General features: G+C 54.5%; 7 protein-coding genes across 7 annotated transcripts; 3 read left to right on the top strand and 4 right to left on the bottom strand.

Moving 5' to 3' along the window:
- Window positions 1–1,912: 1,912 nt before the first annotated feature.
- IUM83_02635 (ATP-binding Cassette (ABC) superfamily) lies at window positions 1,913–3,388 on the bottom strand (the record flags this gene model as incomplete). Its single annotated transcript, XM_067926574.1, has 1 exon — window positions 1,913–3,388. The coding sequence occupies one exon, from the start codon at window positions 3,386–3,388 to the stop codon at window positions 1,913–1,915; it is 1,476 nt and encodes a 491-aa protein (XP_067796626.1).
- A 1,628-nt stretch (window positions 3,389–5,016) lies between these two features.
- IUM83_02634 (uncharacterized protein) lies at window positions 5,017–5,404 on the top strand (the record flags this gene model as incomplete). Its single annotated transcript, XM_067926573.1, has 2 exons — window positions 5,017–5,264; window positions 5,353–5,404. The coding sequence occupies 2 exons, from the start codon at window positions 5,017–5,019 to the stop codon at window positions 5,402–5,404; spliced, it is 300 nt and encodes a 99-aa protein (XP_067796490.1).
- A 584-nt stretch (window positions 5,405–5,988) lies between these two features.
- On the top strand, window positions 5,989–6,528 carry IUM83_02633 (uncharacterized protein; the record flags this gene model as incomplete). The annotated part of the gene is made up of 3 exons (XM_067926572.1): window positions 5,989–6,061; window positions 6,135–6,416; window positions 6,479–6,528. 3 exons carry the CDS (start codon window positions 5,989–5,991, stop codon window positions 6,526–6,528), a joined length of 405 nt encoding a protein of 134 aa, XP_067796553.1.
- Window positions 6,529–7,673: 1,145 nt separating this feature from the next.
- On the bottom strand, window positions 7,674–11,813 carry IUM83_02632 (pleiotropic drug resistance protein ABC superfamily; the record flags this gene model as incomplete). Its single annotated transcript, XM_067926571.1, has 1 exon — window positions 7,674–11,813. The coding sequence occupies one exon, from the start codon at window positions 11,811–11,813 to the stop codon at window positions 7,674–7,676; it is 4,140 nt and encodes a 1,379-aa protein (XP_067796628.1).
- A 662-nt stretch (window positions 11,814–12,475) lies between these two features.
- Window positions 12,476–13,041, bottom strand: IUM83_02631 (Cysteine-rich protein; the record flags this gene model as incomplete). Its single annotated transcript, XM_067926570.1, has 2 exons — window positions 12,476–12,521; window positions 12,593–13,041. 2 exons carry the CDS (start codon window positions 13,039–13,041, stop codon window positions 12,476–12,478), a joined length of 495 nt encoding a protein of 164 aa, XP_067796555.1.
- Window positions 13,042–13,356: 315 nt separating this feature from the next.
- IUM83_02630 (Carboxypeptidase Y A) lies at window positions 13,357–14,034 on the top strand (the record flags this gene model as incomplete). Its single annotated transcript, XM_067926569.1, has 1 exon — window positions 13,357–14,034. The coding sequence occupies one exon, from the start codon at window positions 13,357–13,359 to the stop codon at window positions 14,032–14,034; it is 678 nt and encodes a 225-aa protein (XP_067796556.1).
- A 77-nt stretch (window positions 14,035–14,111) lies between these two features.
- Window positions 14,112–15,101, bottom strand: IUM83_02629 (uncharacterized protein; the record flags this gene model as incomplete). The annotated part of the gene is made up of 1 exon (XM_067926568.1): window positions 14,112–15,101. The coding sequence occupies one exon, from the start codon at window positions 15,099–15,101 to the stop codon at window positions 14,112–14,114; it is 990 nt and encodes a 329-aa protein (XP_067796735.1).
- Between the last annotated feature and the right edge of the window lie 3,886 nt (window positions 15,102–18,987).

Below are 18,987 nucleotides of genomic sequence, written 5' to 3'. Positions count from 1 at the left end.
TACCCTGAATGCACAAGTCCATCGACCCCTGCAGGCTTAAGAACGCGGCATTCATTGTCGATGGCGGCAGCTCCCAGTACACTGCTGTAACAGCATCAATGAGCTCATCAAAGGGAGCTCCCGCCTTCGCGGCGTGCTTGAACCTCCATTGGACTGGGAAAGTAGGAGAATCGGCGGAGCTAGACGCTTGGATTGAGGAGGAAGGGCGACATCTGCGATCTGCCGCCCTGTCCCAGCTCTTAAATCACCTCCGTGGTCATTCATTTCGTCACTCTGCTGTCAAAACTAACCGTACTGAGCAAATAAGCACACGGTTCAAACCGTGAGAACGCGCCGCGTTGTATTTGCCAAACCGCGCTGCAAAAGACGAAATATTGACAAAACGCGCATGTGTTCTACAACAGTGGGACATCAAATTTGAGACGGAGTGATAGCACGGTACTCGAGATTACGGGCTCGAGGTGCCAAAAATAGTCATTAGTGTAAATGGGTAGCACAAATTTAGGACCCGCCAAAATTTGGTCAAAGAAAAAGCATTCTTCCTGTGAGGTACGGTATTGTGCTTTTCTGTCGTTCTGCCTCTGCTTGGGAGGTAGTTACGCAAGCAGTTGCCCATCTCAAAGGATCTACCTAATTTGTCAGTCTCTCTGCTAAAACAGGCCCTAATTGTCGGCGCTCTGGTTGGCTAATATTATCTACTGGACAACGGGTGGTCTTCACTCGCAGACTCGCAGACTCGCCGGCTCAAGACGAAGCTCGTCGGATCAAGCTAGCATCACCTCGCGACCCAAGCGCTGCACGGCACGCACACGCCAAATCAGCGTAGCTTATCGGCAGAGTCCCGCTCACGGGGGGGGGGGAGGTTCGATTCCTCCCGTTGGTATATCTCGGTGTGCGTGCGTGTGGCGTATGGTGAAGCTGGGGCCAGCTGCCAAAGCTAGAAGACAATCCAGCTGCGACGGCAAGAAGGCGAAGACGGTTAGCAGTACCACGACGGCAAGAAGACGAAGGCGATTAACAGTGCTGTGACGTGATGGTAGACAGACCGCGCAGGTACTGTAGGCATTGTGTGTGTGGCACATCTATCTAACAGCACTTCATGCGTACAACAGCTTTGTGGCGTTGGAGCACACGCTGTCTTGGAACGCTTTCTCGAGCCCTCTTTGTTAGAACCTTCCTCGTCAAATTTAGGTCGAATCGTAGCGCGCGACATATAGTTGAGTCCGAAACATTAATTGTGTCCTTGTAGATAGCTCGAAGCTTGTACCGTAGCTCCTCATAGTAGAAGCAGGGGTGGTTTGCAACGTATTGGCGCACGAATGCGCACACCTCCCTTGGCCAGCGCGAAGTCTTGGCACGTGGCTGGTTCTTCAAAACGTTTCCGGTAGCGCGAAACCTTGTATACCAGCGACTTAAACTACGAACAGATACTCCTAAAACACTAGCTACAGTTGCGTTGTCAACAGAGTACACATACATTAGCACGATGCCCCTCCAACGCAAGTCTATCGAGTAGGTCATTCTAAACTCTGCTCCAGTTGCCAAGTGCTCGATGGCTGGGTAAATCTCAGCCATTCGGACTTTTTCAAGTCGGAGGTACCTTCGTAAGCACTTTCGTAGGGGTTTGGTAGGAATTGGGTTGGTACGATCTGATTGGATAAAAATGTAACCACAATGAATAAATTGCTGTTGCGCACACCATAAAAATGCTTTAGAAACCTAACCATCTGTGCGAAGGAGGCACTTTTTGAAGCCCGATTTGCCAAAAGAGCTGAAAGGCACAATAATATTTATTGAATTTTCGGCAGCCATGGGCGCAAGTATTCATCAACACAACAGACCGATCGATGCAAGGGGAACGTGTTTTCGAGCGGAAAAGAGCTGTCTGACCCTACCTAACGACAGTGTGTGTCTACGTGACAGCTCTCTTGTTCGCGAAGGCGGAGCAGGCGACGGCGAGCGCCTGGATGGGGGCGAGCGGCGCCGCGTAGTCCAGCGTGAAGCGCGTCTTGGACACTTTGCCGAAGCGCAACGCCGTGATTTCCTCCTCGTCGCCGTTCTCGGTCGTCTCGGTCCCGACGAGCAGGAAGTTCTTCTTGGACGCGACCTTCACGCGACCCTGGAAGTTCAGCGTCCAAGCCCCCAGCTCCTCGTTCCAAGACGGCTGCTTCGTCTCGAAGACTAGCAGGTCCTTCTCGTACTCTTCCTGCTCGACGGCTCCGTATGAAATTTGCCCCATTGACGCAGTGCGCTCGCCCCTCATCCGGGCCTTCTTGATGCGCATGGAGCGCACATGGCCTTCAACGTCGTCGTCGTCCAACCAACTGAGAGCCCCATTGGTTGCAACCTCTAAGTGTTGATCCAGATCATCCAGTGTAAAACTTCGCAGCCGCTCGGCGATCGACATGGTGCGCGACTGCTGCTGGCGGTTGAACCGGTCCGACAAGCTCGCACTTCGGCCCAATCGCGCAGGGTGCGTGTTGAAAATGGCGCCGTCGGTCCCCATTCCTGAACGCTGCTGACGGAACGTACTTGGCTTGCTGGGACCTTTTGGATTCTCCAGCTCCTCGTCGTCTGGGTCGTCTTCAACAGGTTTGGATACTGCGCATTTCAGGGAGTTGGGCACACGGCCAAGAACATTCGCGGTGTACACGAGGAATGCCAGCTCGTTGTCATGCTGTTGGCTGGAGCTAGTGTGGTGGTCAAATAGCGTGAACTCGGTGCCGAGGAAGCTGGGCTCTAAGCGTCCTAAGTACACAGCGGAGTCTTCGCTCTGTGGAAGCTCTCGCATCGTGCGTAAATGCGAATCCCTCATCGTGTGGAAAATAAAAGGACCGGAACCATCACTAGCGCACGATGCAGCGAGCAAGAATTCGCCCGTTTCCTCCCGGTGGAAATTCAAAGCCGTCACGAATTCGCCCCGCAGCCGTTCAATGCACCCGAGAACTAGCTCGCGAGGATTTTCCCCTTCAGCGACGGCCGGTGGTCGGTAGAACCGCTGTTTGTGTTGGTGAATGAACTGACGGGCCTGCACGAGGTCCTTGTTGGTAGCGTAAATGCTCAAGTCGCCAGCAGCTTCCAGTGACTTGAAGTGAAGAGTGTGGCGCGATTTACCGGCGAGACGAAGTGCCTCCAACGTATCTTGGAAGTTCATTTCAAGGCACGATTCCCCGTTAATTGCAGTAAGAACATCTCCCACGCGAATGAGCCCGCAGCGCTTGGCTGCTCCATCGTCGCCTGCTGAGTTGACCGCACGAAACCCTTTCACGACAGCCTGGCGCCCGTACCAGTCCGTCTCAAGATCGAGTCCAACAGGGCCGTGATCAAATGTGACGTCGTACGAATCGTAGTTTCGCGTTGGCACTTGAACTAGAGCTGAATTTGGCATGCTTGGACGTTGCGAGGAACTCCCGAGTGAGAGGAGACGGTCTAGCAGTGTGGCGGCGAAACCTTTGCTCTCCCCGCTCCTCGTGCTTGGGAATGGGTGGCGGGCCAGCGCACTCGACGCAGTGTGGGTGGGAGTATTGTTTCTAATCACCATAGATGGCGATTTAACCCCCCAACCAGGCCCCGAGCGTCCACGATCGACATCATCTCCAAGCATCGGCTCGCAGTTGTTGCTGTCGGAGTCGTCGTCACTATCTGGGTGGTTGTCGTGATCGGGCACACGTAGTGACGGTGGCGGCGTACGCTTTGCTGGCGAGGTGCTTCTTCCTTCGAGTTGCTTGCGCTGTTGCTCCCGTGGAGCGAACGTGACGTAGTCACCCCAGTCTTCACTCGGGTGACCTACTGCGACAACTTTGAGCGACGTTGCAGCGACAGCCGATGCAGATGCTCCCTCCGCGCTGTCGAGGTAGCTGCACGCCGTTGGGGTCAATAGCGAATTCCCTAGCCATGGATCCGCAGCGCGTGCCAGATTTAACGCAGACAACGGGTCGAGTTCGCTCGCGGCTTGTGTAGATAAGGGCCTCGTGTTCGCAGATCTACTGGGCGAAGACGGCCGTTTTTCCTCCTGCTTGTCACTCGCTTTGGCCTTCGTGGTAGATGGAGACTCTGGGTTCGACTCGAGCTTGGACGCCATCGCAACACCGAGTTCTTGGTGGTACTGCTGGAACGTGTCGATCGTGAAGAACGACATGCTCAGCCGCCGACAGTCTGCTCGAAAGTACGATTTCAACCTCAACCAGATCGCACCGAGTGCAGAGTGCCGAGTGCGCTAGACAGCGTGTTGCGGGGTGGCCAAACTCGGCATCAGTTTCTCGGGCGGCTCCAAGAATGGCAGTCTATTTGCAGGCTCTCGAGGCACTGAGGCACTGAGGCACTGAGGCACTGAGGCACTGAGGCACTGAGGCACTGAGGCACTGAGCAGAATGCACTACACCGAAGTATGCTGTGTTGTCAGATAAACTAGAGAAGAAGGCGTGGAAACCTGAATTCGCTGGTGAAGAGAACTGAGATCCATGTCGATGCCCTACTGAAACGGACGGTAGTCTACCTTGGTCAATCACAAAGCGAAGATTCTGCGCAAAGGGATGACACTTTTTGCACACGGTTGTCGTGGACGTGGATTTGGGCAAGGTTTTGTCGGAAACTATTAAAAGTTTCACACTACCTGCCGTTCTGGGCTGCACTCGTAGTGTAGCACAGTACTTAAGTCCATCTTACTCGTGGCTGCAACCTATGCACATAATGAAATGGCTCTGGGGCGTTGGCAACTGTCTATGGGGCACCTGGATGTCTATCCAGGTCGAATTCCAGGGAAGATACTCAGTGGAGCGCTTGCGTCAGCTTGACACCTACGTGGAGAGCGTGAGTTACCGGCGGCTTGTCTTGCTTTGCTTCTTCACACCGCTGCCATGCGTAGTGTTGAGCATAGTGAACGAGTTACCGCCGCTGGCGCCACCTCAAGACGGGGTCTACGCCAACTGGGTTTTCTGGCTTCGCGTTTGGATCGGAGTGTGCTTCATCAACTGCGTCTTGATAATTCAAATTAGCCTGTACACTCCTCGACTACAGATGAAGACCCGGCAAATTATCTTCACAGCACTGCTGGCTGGAACTATTTCAGTGGCAGTGTGCTTTGCTATCACGGCCGCAACGGTGTTTCCGATGCCGTTTGGCTTGCTTTTGGTTGGCCTACCCAGCAGTGCTGTGATTTTCGCATGCGCGGTGTACTTTTGGGGTGACCAGTGGCGGTCTGATGCGGCGATCCGTAGCGATATCAAGCGAATCCTGGATGTGGCACAGTGCCAAACAGTTCTCACGTGGGTGTACCCGTTGTACATTTTCGGATTCGTGTCATTTCGCGGCGCTGACCGAACCATGTTTCTCCTCGTGCTTCCTATCATTAAGCTCATGGGTAAGAATTGGACCAGCCGCATTCTTGGAGATCACGATGACATAAAACCCGAAGCCGTCGTCTTCAATGTCGAAATGTTTAACACTCTCTATATCTCTAGCGCCCTCCAGAAGGTATCATCGGTCCCGGCCACCGCCGCCATCATGGTGATCGATATGGCGCATTTCGTGCTGTCTATGGCTGACGTCGTGGATCTACTTCACGAGGTCAAAGTTCTCATGGCGAGGATTCCTCGAGCTCACCCGGTTGCAAGTGAAAACTTTCTGCAAGTGGCACTGCGTTTGCTGACGATTGACGGCCAAACCATCAACGAGAAACAGTTACTGAAGACGAAACCGGTTAAGCCCAGAACCTGGTCGAGTGTTCGAGTGCTTGCTGTTGGACACCGGCCTACTGTGGTTGTACAGACAGGAGAAGCATACAATGCAAAGCATGGGCAGGTGAAGCAAACAACAACTCATTCATCCCAAGTTTTTCCTATACTCCCACCAGGCCACCACCCGTCGTTGCAGTTGAAGATACAAGCGAGCCGTAAAGCAAGCACGACCGATTCATGCACGTCGACATCTCCACTTTCACTCACCAGCTTCTTCTCTCGAGCAGAGCGGTTGCGATTTATCCGGAAGACCATGCAAGTTCTGTTCGTGACGGAATATATAGTGCTGGTGGAGTACACAGAGGCGATTTTACCTATCATTTACAGTAGGCGTGCTTGGTGCTGCATTGATTTGGAGGTCGAGTTCTCACTAGCTTGAAATTTGTTTGCTTTCCCCAGGCCTGAACCGAGCAATTCTCATCAGGCTCCCAAATAGCGCCTACTACCCGTCATTAGCTGAGCTTTCGCATGCTCAGCTAGCCTCCGCGATCATGAACGTGCTGGCGTATGGCACCTTCGAACTAGCTTCCCTGGTCGTGACGATAGTTGTGCTGAAGCGCACACTAGGATTGTCGTCCTGGCGGCAGCTTGGGTTTGTGCTGGATAAGCAAGCAGGAATGGTGCAGGCCAAACTCATTGTGTGGTTCCTGTACATCATGCAAATATCACTCGTACACCTCGGTACGTTGTACTGCAATCGAGGTATCTCTTCGAGTCTAACAACCTCATGTTGTTTGCCAAAGGAGCCGACTTCAGCTTCAAATTCGAGTGGATCACACACAACAAGCAATAGCTCCCTCAGATGACCGTACCATTTTCGTATTCACTCCGGACTCCACCTTGAGGAAGACACCGACTACTGCTTTGTGCAGATAGACGACCGCCCCGGAGGTCTTGATGGGACTTCTATAGAGCGTCAGCCCCGCTTCCGGAGTCGGCGCTAATGCATATCCTCCCGAAGAAACCTACTAGTAGTAGGACATATGATGTGACGCTAGTCTATGCAAAATTGTGCGCGCTATAAATTGTCAATCCTGTATATTCGTTGAGAGGGAAACAATGGAGCATGTAGCTTTCTGCCTGTCTATTTTCCAGGACAAGGATCCTTGAACCTATCATTACAGCCCCCGTTACCGAAGATAATGCTGGTAGTTGTGTAGCGAAGTCTTGAATGCTTATTTGGCATGCTTGGAAAAAGTTGGTGAGGGCGGACCTTCCGTTTTAGCGCACGGCTTCGGTGTCACGGATGGTGTTGTCGTCGCTGCAAACTTGCCTTCGTGGCGAAAGAACGTCGGCTTTGCAGGAAATACACATGCCCACGTCAACTCTTTCGACTGGAGCAATGCACTGGGTATCGATGTACGATGCAAAACTGGCTTGACAATTAGCTACCGCAACGTCGCCTTGAAGGGGGCAAGATGTGCCGGTAGGAACACCACCAGTGCCAGAACAGACTACCCCGCGCGACGTTGGGATGAAGTACGTTGCATCGTTGAAAACGTTAATATTCGTACCGGTCACAATCTCGCCGACATCTTGCACTGGACGTGAGATTGCTGAGGTGATAGCATGATAGCGAGGGTGAAATGCCAGCTTGAAGAGCACAGCAGCACAGGGGCGAAGCGTGTTGTTGGTTAGCCGACAAAATGGGAATGAGAAAGAAGGTGAAGCATCAAGCGCGCTTACAAGGCTACTCCCTTCGTTGTCTCTCTAAGTAGTGCGCAAGCTTTACCACCGTTCAGAAGTGAAACTTACTCCACCGACGTAAGATTGTAGCTACCGTTGGCTGCATATCACCGCTGAGTAATGCACGTAGGGGTCTCGATTCTGACCTGAGGTTTTGAGAAGGATTCGTTTCTACAAGCAATAGGAGCTCTTGAGGCAGTAAAATGATGCAACACCCATGCATTACCTTGTGCCATACCGAGGCAACATTTTCTAGCGTTTCTGACTGTTAATGAATCGCAGCGCAAGCAGAGCGAGAACGCGGAACAGCACGATGTAGCCTAGTACGACGCAAAAGTTGGTCCAGATCTCGTCGTGTTTCATCCCAAACACTTCTTCGGTGAACTGCTTGACGGTGACAGCACCCGTGGTCACTGAGGCGTTCTCCAGCGGCTGACAGCCCAGTTGAGAATGCACGTCGCTCCAAGTCTTGGTCGCTTCGTCGTAAACAGGCGCGTCCGGGCAGTCAGCGAACACGAGCGCGCCGAGGATGGCGAGCGAGAATCGCTGTGGCGTGATGGTGTAAAGCCAGTGGTAGCCCGACGGGATGAGGTTGGCCGGGGGACTGAAGCCCATGAAGAGAAAGAAAATCGAATTGACGAGGACCCCAATAATCGCGGCCACCTCCTCGCTCGGGAGCGCGTACACGAACATTTGCCCCATGTAGGTGAGCATGAGGATGAGGAATGAGGTGTTGATCCAGTACAGCAAAAAGGTCCCAAAGCCCGTAAACTGTACCAAAGGGAAAAAGATAGCCGTGAACACAAACGTGCTGATAAACACGTACGGAATCTCCACGATCGAAGAGCCGATGAAATACCAAAAGGCATTATAGGTCTGGGTGGCTCGCTCGCGGTAGAAAGCTGGTCTATCGGCCGATGATACTGACAGCACGCACTGGAATGAGATCATACCATTGAAAAGGGTCGCCATGAAAATCATGCCCATTCCCGAGTTGAGGCCTTGGTACGACTTGTAGTCGGCTTCACGGAACGTCACACCAAATAGCAATGCCAAGAACACAGCCATCCCCACGCGCGTGAGATTGTACGTCGGCGACCTCCAGTACATGTCTAGGAATCGCTTTGTGAGGAAGCTAAATTGTGTGAGCGATGAAGCCGCTCGCTTCTTTGCGAACAACATTTCGGGGGCTGCAACCGATGGAACGCCGACTCCCTCACGATTGAGCATGTCATCGAGTTGACTTCGGTCTGCGCTAGAATTGAATGTAGCCACGAAATCTAGGTCGGTGGGAACATCATTCAGTACGCCAGCGCCAATGCACTCGAGCATCCACGTCGCTGGATTGTAACGCGGTGGTAACGGAGCTAACCCGGGCAGCTCTTCGAAGTAATCAACAAGTTGCTGACAGTTTGGCCCCAAATCCCCAAAGAACACGGTCTGACCCCCTCGTTTGAGCAGCAGCAAACTGTCGAAAAGGAAGAACACCTCCATTGACGGCTGATGGATCGTACACACAATGGTGCGACCAGAATTCGCCACCTTTCGCACCCCATCCATGATAAGTTTGGCAGAGCGAGCATCAAGTCCACTGGTAGGCTCGTCGAGGAACAGTACGCTGGGTTGTGCTGCCAATTCCACACCGATGGTTAGGCGTTTCATTTGCTCTGTCGAGCTGCCACGAATGATCTGGTCTGCGATCTCCCACATATCCAGCAAAGTCAAACACTCATTCACCGAATCATACTTGGCGCTATCCGGAACTTCACTACCCTGACGAAGGAAAGCACTAAACGTAAGAGCCTCACGAATCGTCGCTGCCTCCGAATGCATATCCATTTGTTCGCAGTACCCCGTGCATCGTCGGATTGCCAAATCGTTCGCTTCATACCCGTTCAGCAAAATTTGCCCTGAGATCGAGCCTCCAGTTTTCCGATTAGCGATGACATCCATTAGTGTCGTCTTTCCTGCTCCGGACGCGCCCATCAATGCTGTCATCCGCCCGGGAAGTGCATAACCACTGATCCCCTTTAGGAGCTCAATCGATTCCTTTGGGCTCGACGGCTTAGGAACAGAATAATGCAAGTCTCGGAATGCCAGTGTCACCGGGGTGAAGGCCGTCGGAACTGGGACCACATCTAGAATCGTGTTGTCACCTGGTTTGGGGAATGCTTTTGGAGTGGTTGCAAGTGCATAAGCAGAGTCATCCCGATTTTGAATAGTCGAATCTTTGGACACAACTTCCTCGACGGGGGTATCAGACACCGCTATATTTTCTGGTGCCTCGTATCTCAGGTACTCGAGCGAGAAGTAGCCTAGCGCCATACAACCGATGTAAAACGCCACCATGTAAATCGCACAGTACACGATCCAGATCCTCTCCGTCTTGAAGTCAAACAACTGCAGATAGTACTCGCCCATTCGAAGTCCACCGAACTCGTCGCAGTAGTTGATACCTCCGTACTCGCATACGTCCAAGTCTGCTGAACGGTATTCGATGACAGCTAGAGCACGCAGCGTCCACGAAACAGGGGTCATCCAATAAAGCCAAATGAAGTAATTCGGGATTTGGCTTTCCGTGATGACGAAGCCAGCAAAAATGATGAAGATGAGTGTGGCGGCCATAGAAATCGGTGTAGCGATGTTGATGTCCTTGGAGGCTGCAGTGAGCGAGAAGTAAAACGACCCTAGGCTCACGTTGGTCAAGAAGAGTACCAGCAGGAACAGAAAGAATTCGGCGGCGTGAGATACGAAGCCACACATCCAGTACACGAGCGTACCAAAGATCAGAGTCTCAGCCACGCACAGCGGGAGCTGGCTCACCGAGTTGGCCAGGACGTACGACGACGTTCGGAAGAAGTTAGCTCCACGTTGCTTGTAAAAGATGTCACGAGCTGCGATGAACGTCGGTAGCTGAGACGCCTGCCCAAGCGACAGGAACAACGAGGCCGCGAAAATAATGCCGATGACAACCTGGATTTCCGTTGGGTCAAACTGGTAGAACGACGTGGCGTAGAGCAACCCCATCACAGTGATCATGAGCCCACGCCCAAAAATGTAAGGCTTGTTGCGCACCGTGATGAGAATCTGACGGTGCAGCAGCGTCCTGGTATTCTGCCACAACGACTGGTGGAACTGCGGCATGGGGTTCATGTGCTGGTCGACATGCTCCAGCAACGTCGGTTGTAGCGGCTCCTCTAGCTTGCGAAGCGTAGCTTGGTAGATATGCGACTCGCGAAAGACGCGAGCAAACTCGCCAGGCTCTCGCGGGTGTACGTAGTTGCGCGTTGGCAGCTCCACCTGGTACTGATACTGCTGCTTCGTGCCGAGGTCCATCAAGAAATCCGCCACATCACGTCCAGTTGGGCACTTAAAGCCCAGACCGGCGAAGTACGGCACGACTTCGGCCATGGGGCCGTGATACATCACCTCTCCAGCATTGAGGATCAGGATATCATCAAACAAGGCCACCACCTCCGGTGCCGGCTGCAGTAGGGCCATCACCACCGTTTTGTTGAACTTCTGAGCCACACTCCTCTGCGTGCTGATGATGTCAAAGGTGGCGGCGCTGTCGAGCCCCGTGCTGATCTCGTCCATGAGCGTCACGTACTTCATGCCGAACTCCATCTCGCCTGTGGTGATCCTCTTCTTCTCCCCTCCGGAGATGCCCCTTACGAGCGCATCTCCGACGATCGTGTCCTGGCAGTCCTGCAGGCCCAGCTGCTGGATGACGATGTCCGGGTAGTTGTCGAACAGCTCGCGCGCCGCCTCCAGAGCCTGCGCGTTCTCCTCGTCCGTGCCGTGGGTCAGCAGCTCCTCGCCGCGCCGGATCAGCTCTTCCCCGCAGAACTTGTGCGCGAACTCGAGCGTCTCCCGCACCGTCAGGACGGCGAAGTGCTTGTCTCGCTGTGTCACGTACGCCACGAACTGCGGCAGGCGGTCCCGGACCTGGTGCTGCGGTTCTCCGTTGTACGTGACGTCCCCGCTCACAGTCACGTTCTTGGCCAGCGGGAAGCGGCCACTCAGCACCTTCAGCAGCGCCGACTTGCCCGAGCCTGGCTGCCCCAGCACGAGCGTCATGGAGCCCGGCCGGAAGCTGCCGCTCACGTCCGAGAGGATCTCCTTGCGCACCACGCGCGGCTTGCGGCCGAGGCTAGCGAACGCCAGACGCACGCCGTTCCAGAGCGTGGGGAGGCCGCTGGCCTCCTCCACCACGGGCACGTCGGCAGTCACGTTCAGATGCCGGAAGCGGAGCTCCATATGCGGCAGGCCGCGGCCCAGCGCGCGCTCGAGGCGCGAGGCCACGAACTCGTGCAGCGCGGCGGGTGTGCAGTCTGCGAGGGTGGCGGGCACTGCGATGGCCACAGTTGCAGTGTCTTTGGGGGCCTGCATGGCTGGATCTGCGCACTAGGAGGCGAATCTGAAAGTGACGGTGACTGACGAAGTTGAAGTGATGGACGGATACCATGCACGACCAGATGGCTACATTTTGCCAGTCGACGAGTACTGTATGGCGTCTGTGAGGTGGAATTTGGCCGCGACAGGAGCTGGGCGGGTGGTGATAGCGGTGCTGTATGGAGCAGATAGATGGTGTCGTGCTCGCGCTGGTGCGGAGCGCGGGGCGTTAAAGCTGGCGGTGCTGTCGGTGGCGGTGGTGTCCGTGAGGTGGTGTGCTACATATCGTTGAAGCTGCAGGATGCGGTGCCAGTGGCACTGCCACGGAGACAAAAGTTGAAGCGATTAGCTGCCAATTGAAGAGGACAACGCACCATGTTTTGGCCAATAGTTTTCATCGGAAGCACCACTATGTGAGGAGTTAGATGCCGACCGTTTCATCTGAGGTTGCGGCATGGTTGCGATGACCTCTGTAAACGATCTGTAGGTCTTCGTCGTGAATGAGGATATTGGAGGCGGGGCTCGTGGCGCCCGGAAGCTTAGCTTTTGGAAGATGCGAGTACTCTTGCTACAATTCGAGAGAATATCGTTCAGACGATAGTATAGTCGACACTTCTGAAGCAAAGAACGTATCTAAGCTTGCATTAACGGCTAATGTGTCAACGAAATGGAGGCTGCCTAGCGTTGAATAAATGTCCTTGTACGCTTTCCAAGTCAGAAACGTACATGAGTCTCGGTCTTCACGAAGCCCTTAGTCAACGGGCGGAAGTACGCACCCGTACACGCCGGTCTGGATGATAACACACTCAGATCCACTGGGAAGTCCGTCCTGAACGCCGGGGCAATTGCCAGCAATCGTGCCCGAGCACACTGGGCTCGTCGAGCAGAAGGTGCCGTTGCCGTCCTCGACGCTGACTGGGAAGTCTCCGGCGATGTTTCCCGTGCAGTTCAACGGAGCGTCGTACTCGGCGCTCGACGGCGAGTCCCAATTGGAGTACGGCTTGCATCCGTACACGTCCGTCTCGAGCAGATCGCAGTAGGACCCGAACTCCAGGCCGTCCTGCGCGTCCGGGCAGAGGCCGAGGGCGTTGGAGCCCGAGCAGCCCTCGCCGTCGACGCAGAAGTAGTTGTCGATGCCTTGAACGCTGATCTCCTCCTGTCCGTCGGGGCACGCGGCGTGGGCAACGGCAACGAAGGCGAGCGCGAAAACGGCAGACTTGAGCATGGTGCAGTAGACTGGTTTGCTTGTAGTAGCTGGTAGATTGGAATGTGAACGCCGAGCAAGTGTTGCTGGCCTTGGAGCATTTGAGAGCAGCAATAGCATTTGAGACGTGCAGTTCCACCGGAATCACTTGGCCCACATGAGACTGAGCGAAGTGAATGGTATTATTTGCAGACGCGCAGTTCCTCGAACGCGCCAGCTACTTAAGTATATTGCTACACCACCAGCGTCCGCGGATCGACCTCTCAGCAGACACCTTGAAGCTGTCGCACCCTTCTAATCCGATCGTCCATTCCAAGCCTCCCCGATCCAGACGAGATGGACACCTTCTCGGCGGCGGCGCGCGAGTGGCAGGCGCTGCTGCGCGAGGCGGGCGAGGCCTTCGTGGCGCGGCACCTGGAGGCCGCCATGCAGCTGGCCGTGGCGCTCCACAGCCAGCAAGACGCCGAGGCCGAGCGCGCGGCCGCAGCCGTCAGCAGCGCCGAGCGGAGGGACTTCCTGGCCCTGGCCACGCTGCTGCGACGCCTGCTGGAGGCGGCAGTTCGCGAGCACCTGACGTTCCTGCTGCCCGCAGCGGACAAGAGGACGGAGCTCAAGACGGAGCTCAAAACGCGGCAGCAGGCGATCGTGCAGAGTCTGCCCGACGCCTTCCAGCTGCGATTCCGGCAGCTACTGGAGCGCCACTGGGCGGCGCTGACGCAGGCCGCCGAGTCCACGAGCTTCTCGCTGCCGAGAGTGCAGCAGCTGCACTGGAAAGTGGCGCCTGCCGCTGTTGCTGCTGCTGCTCCTGGAGACGACGCCGGGCGACGCATTCTCGTGCGGCTGCAGACGTCGGACGGCAAGACGCGCACGATGCTCGTGCCGCTCCGACAGTTCCACCAGCTGCGCCACAGTGCGGCGACGGTGCTGCAGGAGATGAACCAGGCGGAGGCGCACCCGATGATGCGGCTCGCCTACATGGAGCAGAGCAGTCGGGCGGCGGCCAGTGCGCCGTGACGTTTGGCTAGCAGGAAGAGAGTGAGAGTGAGAGTGAGTGATGCAACAAGCAGGCTCGAGTTACGTGTTGCAGTCGTCTAGTTCTTCATCTTCTTCTTGCTGTTGGAGAAGCACTCGCCCCAGAGACACACGGTCTTGCCGCGCATGAGCTGCGAGAAGGCCGCGAACGTGTAGGCCTGGCGCTCGCGCGCCTCCTCCTCCGTGATCTTCTTGTCGGCCACCTGCGCCTGCACCGCCGCCTTGAGCATGTCCGAGGGCGTCGCCGCCACGTACTCCTGGAACGGGTACTTGGCGTCCTCCACCGCCAGCACGCGCTTCTCGGACGGGATCTGGTACGTCTCGAGCAGCAGCTGCAGCAGGCGCTCCAGCTGCTGCTGCGTCATCTCGCGCGTGTCCGCCTCCTTCTTGTCGTCCTCGTCCTGGGCCAGCACCTCGCCGGGCGGCGCGTTCGTGGCCAAGTTGAAGAGGACGCGCAGGCGCTCGTCCACGCCGCCCTTGACGGCCATGGAGAAGGCCACCAGCTGCGCGTCCACATCGCTCTTGCGCTCGGCGTCCTGCTGCAGGCTCAGCAGCACGCGCTCCAGGTGGTAGGCCTTGCTCACGCCCGCGGGGCAGGCCTGGGCCAGCTTGAAGCCCAGGTACTGGTCGAAGTGCTTCATCGAGGCCTTGCCCGACGGGAAGGCGCGCGCCACGCCGCCGCGCACGTCCTCGAAGGTCTCGGGCGTGATATTGTTGCTGCTGCGCAGCTCCCAGGCCTCGTAGGGCGAGATCACGGCGGCCTCGACGATGGGCGTCTGCAGCGCCTCGAAGTTCTTCTTGCCGCGCGAGCCGCGGTAGATGTAGAAGCCGATGCCCAGCAGGATGCCGCCCAGCGTCACGCCCGGGTTGCGGCTGAACCAGCCGGGCTTGTACTTGGGCGGCTCCTCGCCGTTGCCGCTGGCGTTGGAGGACGACCCGCTGCTGGAGGAGCCAGAAGTGGTGGAGGTGGCGGTCGCGGCCGCAGCCGAGTGCTGCAGGCGCCGCAGGTGCGCGAGCGGCACGCGCGCTCGGCGCTGCAGGCGGAGCATCCTGGCCGGTCGATTGATTGAATATGATGCCGTACTTAGTTGAACACAGGTAAAAAAATAGAACTTTAACTCTAACCACGAAATGTTAACATTACTTACAAAGCTGCGTTGCGCCCAGAACAGCTCTGGATTTTAATTTGTAGACGCTTAGCAGTAGATTCGTGCTGTGGTACTGCTTTCATCACATTTAGTTTTTACTTGTTCACTCCGAGAGCATTCTATGAAACTAATTTTGATTAATGAATCCCTGCCAAATTTGTCCTATCAGCCAGAGAAATTTCGAATAGATTCAATTTTATCAAGTATACCTGGAATATCTACTGTCGGGATGAGTTTGCTCGCGCGAGCTGCACGATGATCCAAGATTGTCCGAGTTACTCGTCAGATAGTTTTATTCTACACCCAGAAACAGCTATGGTTGCAATTTCAATACCTGCATCGCGGGTGTTGATCATGTTTAATGCTTTAGTTTGGCAAAGTGCCAATCCTCTTTGCAAAGAAGTGGTTGTCTCGTAAATTACGCGAATTGCTGAACCATATTAAGGCTTACACGGGTTTCCTTCACGTTTTCGAACCGCAAGAAAAGTCTTGGAGGTGCATAGAGTTAAAGGTTGGAATTACTGATCATTGCACCGACACTAATTGGCTACAAAACGTTGCACGCATTTATAAATCATGCGTAAATGGATGAACACTGCACAAATGATAGTGGGCTCGTTAAACATTCCTAGACTAACTGAAAGTTTGTTGCCGTTCGTAGCCTCATGGCACGGATACATTGCTCAGGCACTGCTACATCAGTCAAGCAACCGAGGCCTCTTTGGCAAGGTGTGCGCTATAGATGGTAACTACCCCATTTCACGGTCAAATTGAGAATTTGTAGGATCAACATGAGAAAAACTACATTCAAACCGAGCATGGGATTTGCTGTCCTGGGCATTGTTTTTCGGAGGCTTCGATCGATGTTGCATAGAGAGTCCAAATACGACATACACGGCTATAGTGGAGGTGCTTGGGCACCGACTCCTTGGTAGATTTATAGCTGCTATAAGACGGAACCTAAGGGAACCTGCCACTTTAGTGCACTAGAAGCATATTAGTGCACTAATTGAAACGACCAATCACGCCAAAAACCTACGAGCTCTGGTATATTACTGGATGAAATATTCGAAACCGAAAAACCTGCCATTATGTATACAGCTCCTGTTGGCTAACTCTCGACCACCCGATTTGTCTCGTCTGCTTTTGCAGTTAGTACTAGTGGCATGAGCTTAACTATTTGACTATCACTACCACATTGACCTCGCCCCGAGAATCATGACCAAGGAGCGCGGAGACTACTCCAAAAGCAAGCTAAACTCTGCCGTGGAGCGAGTTGTCGCTGGCGAGAAGGCAAAAGCTGTTAGCATGAGCACCAAGATTCCGTACTGCACGCTAATTAAGTGGGTAGGCAAGCGCAAGAAAGGCGAATCGATGGAGTCTCAGCGACGTGGCCCTCAATCACGCATGACAGCTGAGGCAGGGCAAAACCTTTGTGAGTGGATAATGGGGCGACAGCAATCGGGAAACCGGTCAAGCGTGGGGAAATCATTGCCAAGGCCAGCACGATCGCTAAGATGACTACGGGCACAGGCGTTGGTAGCGGATAGTACAGGCGCTTTATGAAGCGGCACCCAGGTTTGTTTGTACGGACATCGCAGTCGATATCGAAGGCGCGAAATGAGGTTGACACTGCTGACATTTGGCGGTTGTCTGGAACATTGGCTAAGCTGTATATCGAAGGCCATAACAGCCTGGAGAGAGTCTTTAATGCTGATGAAACGGCGTTCCAGATCAGTGCAAATACCAAAAAGGTCGTCGCTGTTTGTTGTTCGAGCAACGTCTGGCACACTGACGCCGGAACAAGCTTCCATCTCTCGGTGGTGGCATGCGGCAGTGCGGTAGGAGCAATGGTTCCTCCACACTTTGTGATTCCGTGTGGTGAAGTGGTTCTCGAAGAATTTGGAAATGTGATAATGAGGGATCCGGACCACGCCACAAAACCGGAAGACTGACATAGCTGGATCCAGATCCAAGGGGCGACAACAGATTATTACAAGGCGTGGATCTGGGCTATGAAGGACGCAATGAAGTACATGAAGTGTGTGGATATGACATGCAAGGGCTCCTGAAGGCAGCGCGGGGCATGAGAAGGCTAGATCCAAGGGTTAGATGAATTTGGATCCAGGCCCAGTCTGGATCCAGAATCTGTTGGATCTGGTCTGATTCCTGGATCCAACCTGGATCTGGAGTTATGCGGTGGATCTACAGCTGGGGTCTGGCGGAAGTAATCAAGGGACACACAAGGAAGGTAGACAGGCCATGTAGAGTCGGTAGACAGTGATGGGAAGATAGGATCTATAGGGAAGATAGGACTTTGGGATTGGACCGAACTTAACCGTAATCAGACCTGAATTTGCTTTGGACATCGCAAGACCTCCCTTCCTCGCCTGGATCCGGGAACTACATTGGCCTGACACGGCGTAGAGAGGTTAGCGGTAGGAGATCTAGTGTTGGTAATTAAGTCTGGATAATATATTGGCCAGATCCAACCTCCTAGAGATCCATCATAAACCTAGATCCAACATCCACCAGATTTATCTACTTGGCCGGCGGATCCACTCAGCTCTCACAACCCAAGATCCCGTCATAGGAGACGGCAAGTACGACAAAGGAAGACCTGCGACGGCAAGAAAAGGCGCCACGAGCACACCCAAGGCAACCCTTCGGCCGGATCCAGATCCAGGCCGCCAGATCCAAGTACACGGGTATTGGATCTGGAGCATATACCGCGAGCAGAGTGAGGATTTCCGCATTGCTCCACCCGGATCCCCGCGTTTCGCCAAGACATTCTTTCTCCACCGCTTGGACTCTTCGAAAGTTACCAGAAGATCAAGATCCAGCCCTACCGACGGGTACATAAGGTGAGAAGTTCAGCACAGATCACGGATCATCGGGGGACCCACTCCGTTAGTCGGTGTCCGGGCGCTGTTGGGAAGTTGGATCTAGCGATCTCAAAGGTTTCGCGGATCCCGTCACACCACAATAGTGCGCGTGCCCGGATCTTCTGATGACTCGGGATTTCACCGTGAGTTCCAAGAAGATGTTCAAGTGAAGAAGGAACAAGGGGACCAGGCGTCGTCGGAGTTTGGATCTACGACAACGCCGCTGAATGAAGCTAGATCCACGGATCGACAGAGGGCTGGGAGGACCTCTGTCGACGGAAACGAGGAAGATCCAGATCTGGATCTGGAAGATAAACCTCAATTTCCTCCCCAGGGACCCCGGTGGATCTAGACCCATGTCTAGATCCACCAACAAAAAACAAACAAACCAAGGCAGGTATGGATCGACATATATTTGCTGATTCACCGATTAAATCCAAGCCATACCCCTACAAGTCGCCGCTTTACGCGCCGGTAGATCAAGAACAGATGAAGAAGTCGGCCACGCGATCGAAGATGCGAGCCCCGGATCTTGAAGATGAGGATCCAAAGGACCCTGGATCCAGGTACGGCGGAGATCCAAAGGATCCTGGATCCAGGTTCGGCGGAGATCCAGAGGGCCCTGGATCTGGGTGGTCTGAAGCCACACTCGAGTACGCGTTCAGCCAGGCCGAGCTACGCGACTTCATCACCCAAGATCCAGTCATGCGGATCTGAAGCAGATCGGAGATCCACTTAGCCCTGTTACTGCTCCCGCGACGACAGGCAACAAGTTGGCAGCGGTGAAGGATCTGATGCATCTACTGCGGGAGGCCGGACTTGGATCTGGCCAGTTCAACCCCCAGGATCTCTTCGAGATGGATCTGGAGATGATACAGTCCTCGGTCCAAGGGATCTTCGAC

The sequence above is a fragment of the Phytophthora cinnamomi genome (assembly GCF_018691715.1).
Source record: "Phytophthora cinnamomi strain GKB4 chromosome Unknown Contig16, whole genome shotgun sequence".
Classification (NCBI taxonomy): domain Eukaryota; phylum Oomycota; class Peronosporomycetes; order Peronosporales; family Peronosporaceae; genus Phytophthora; species Phytophthora cinnamomi.
This window is presented reverse-complemented; position numbering and strand designations above follow the sequence as displayed.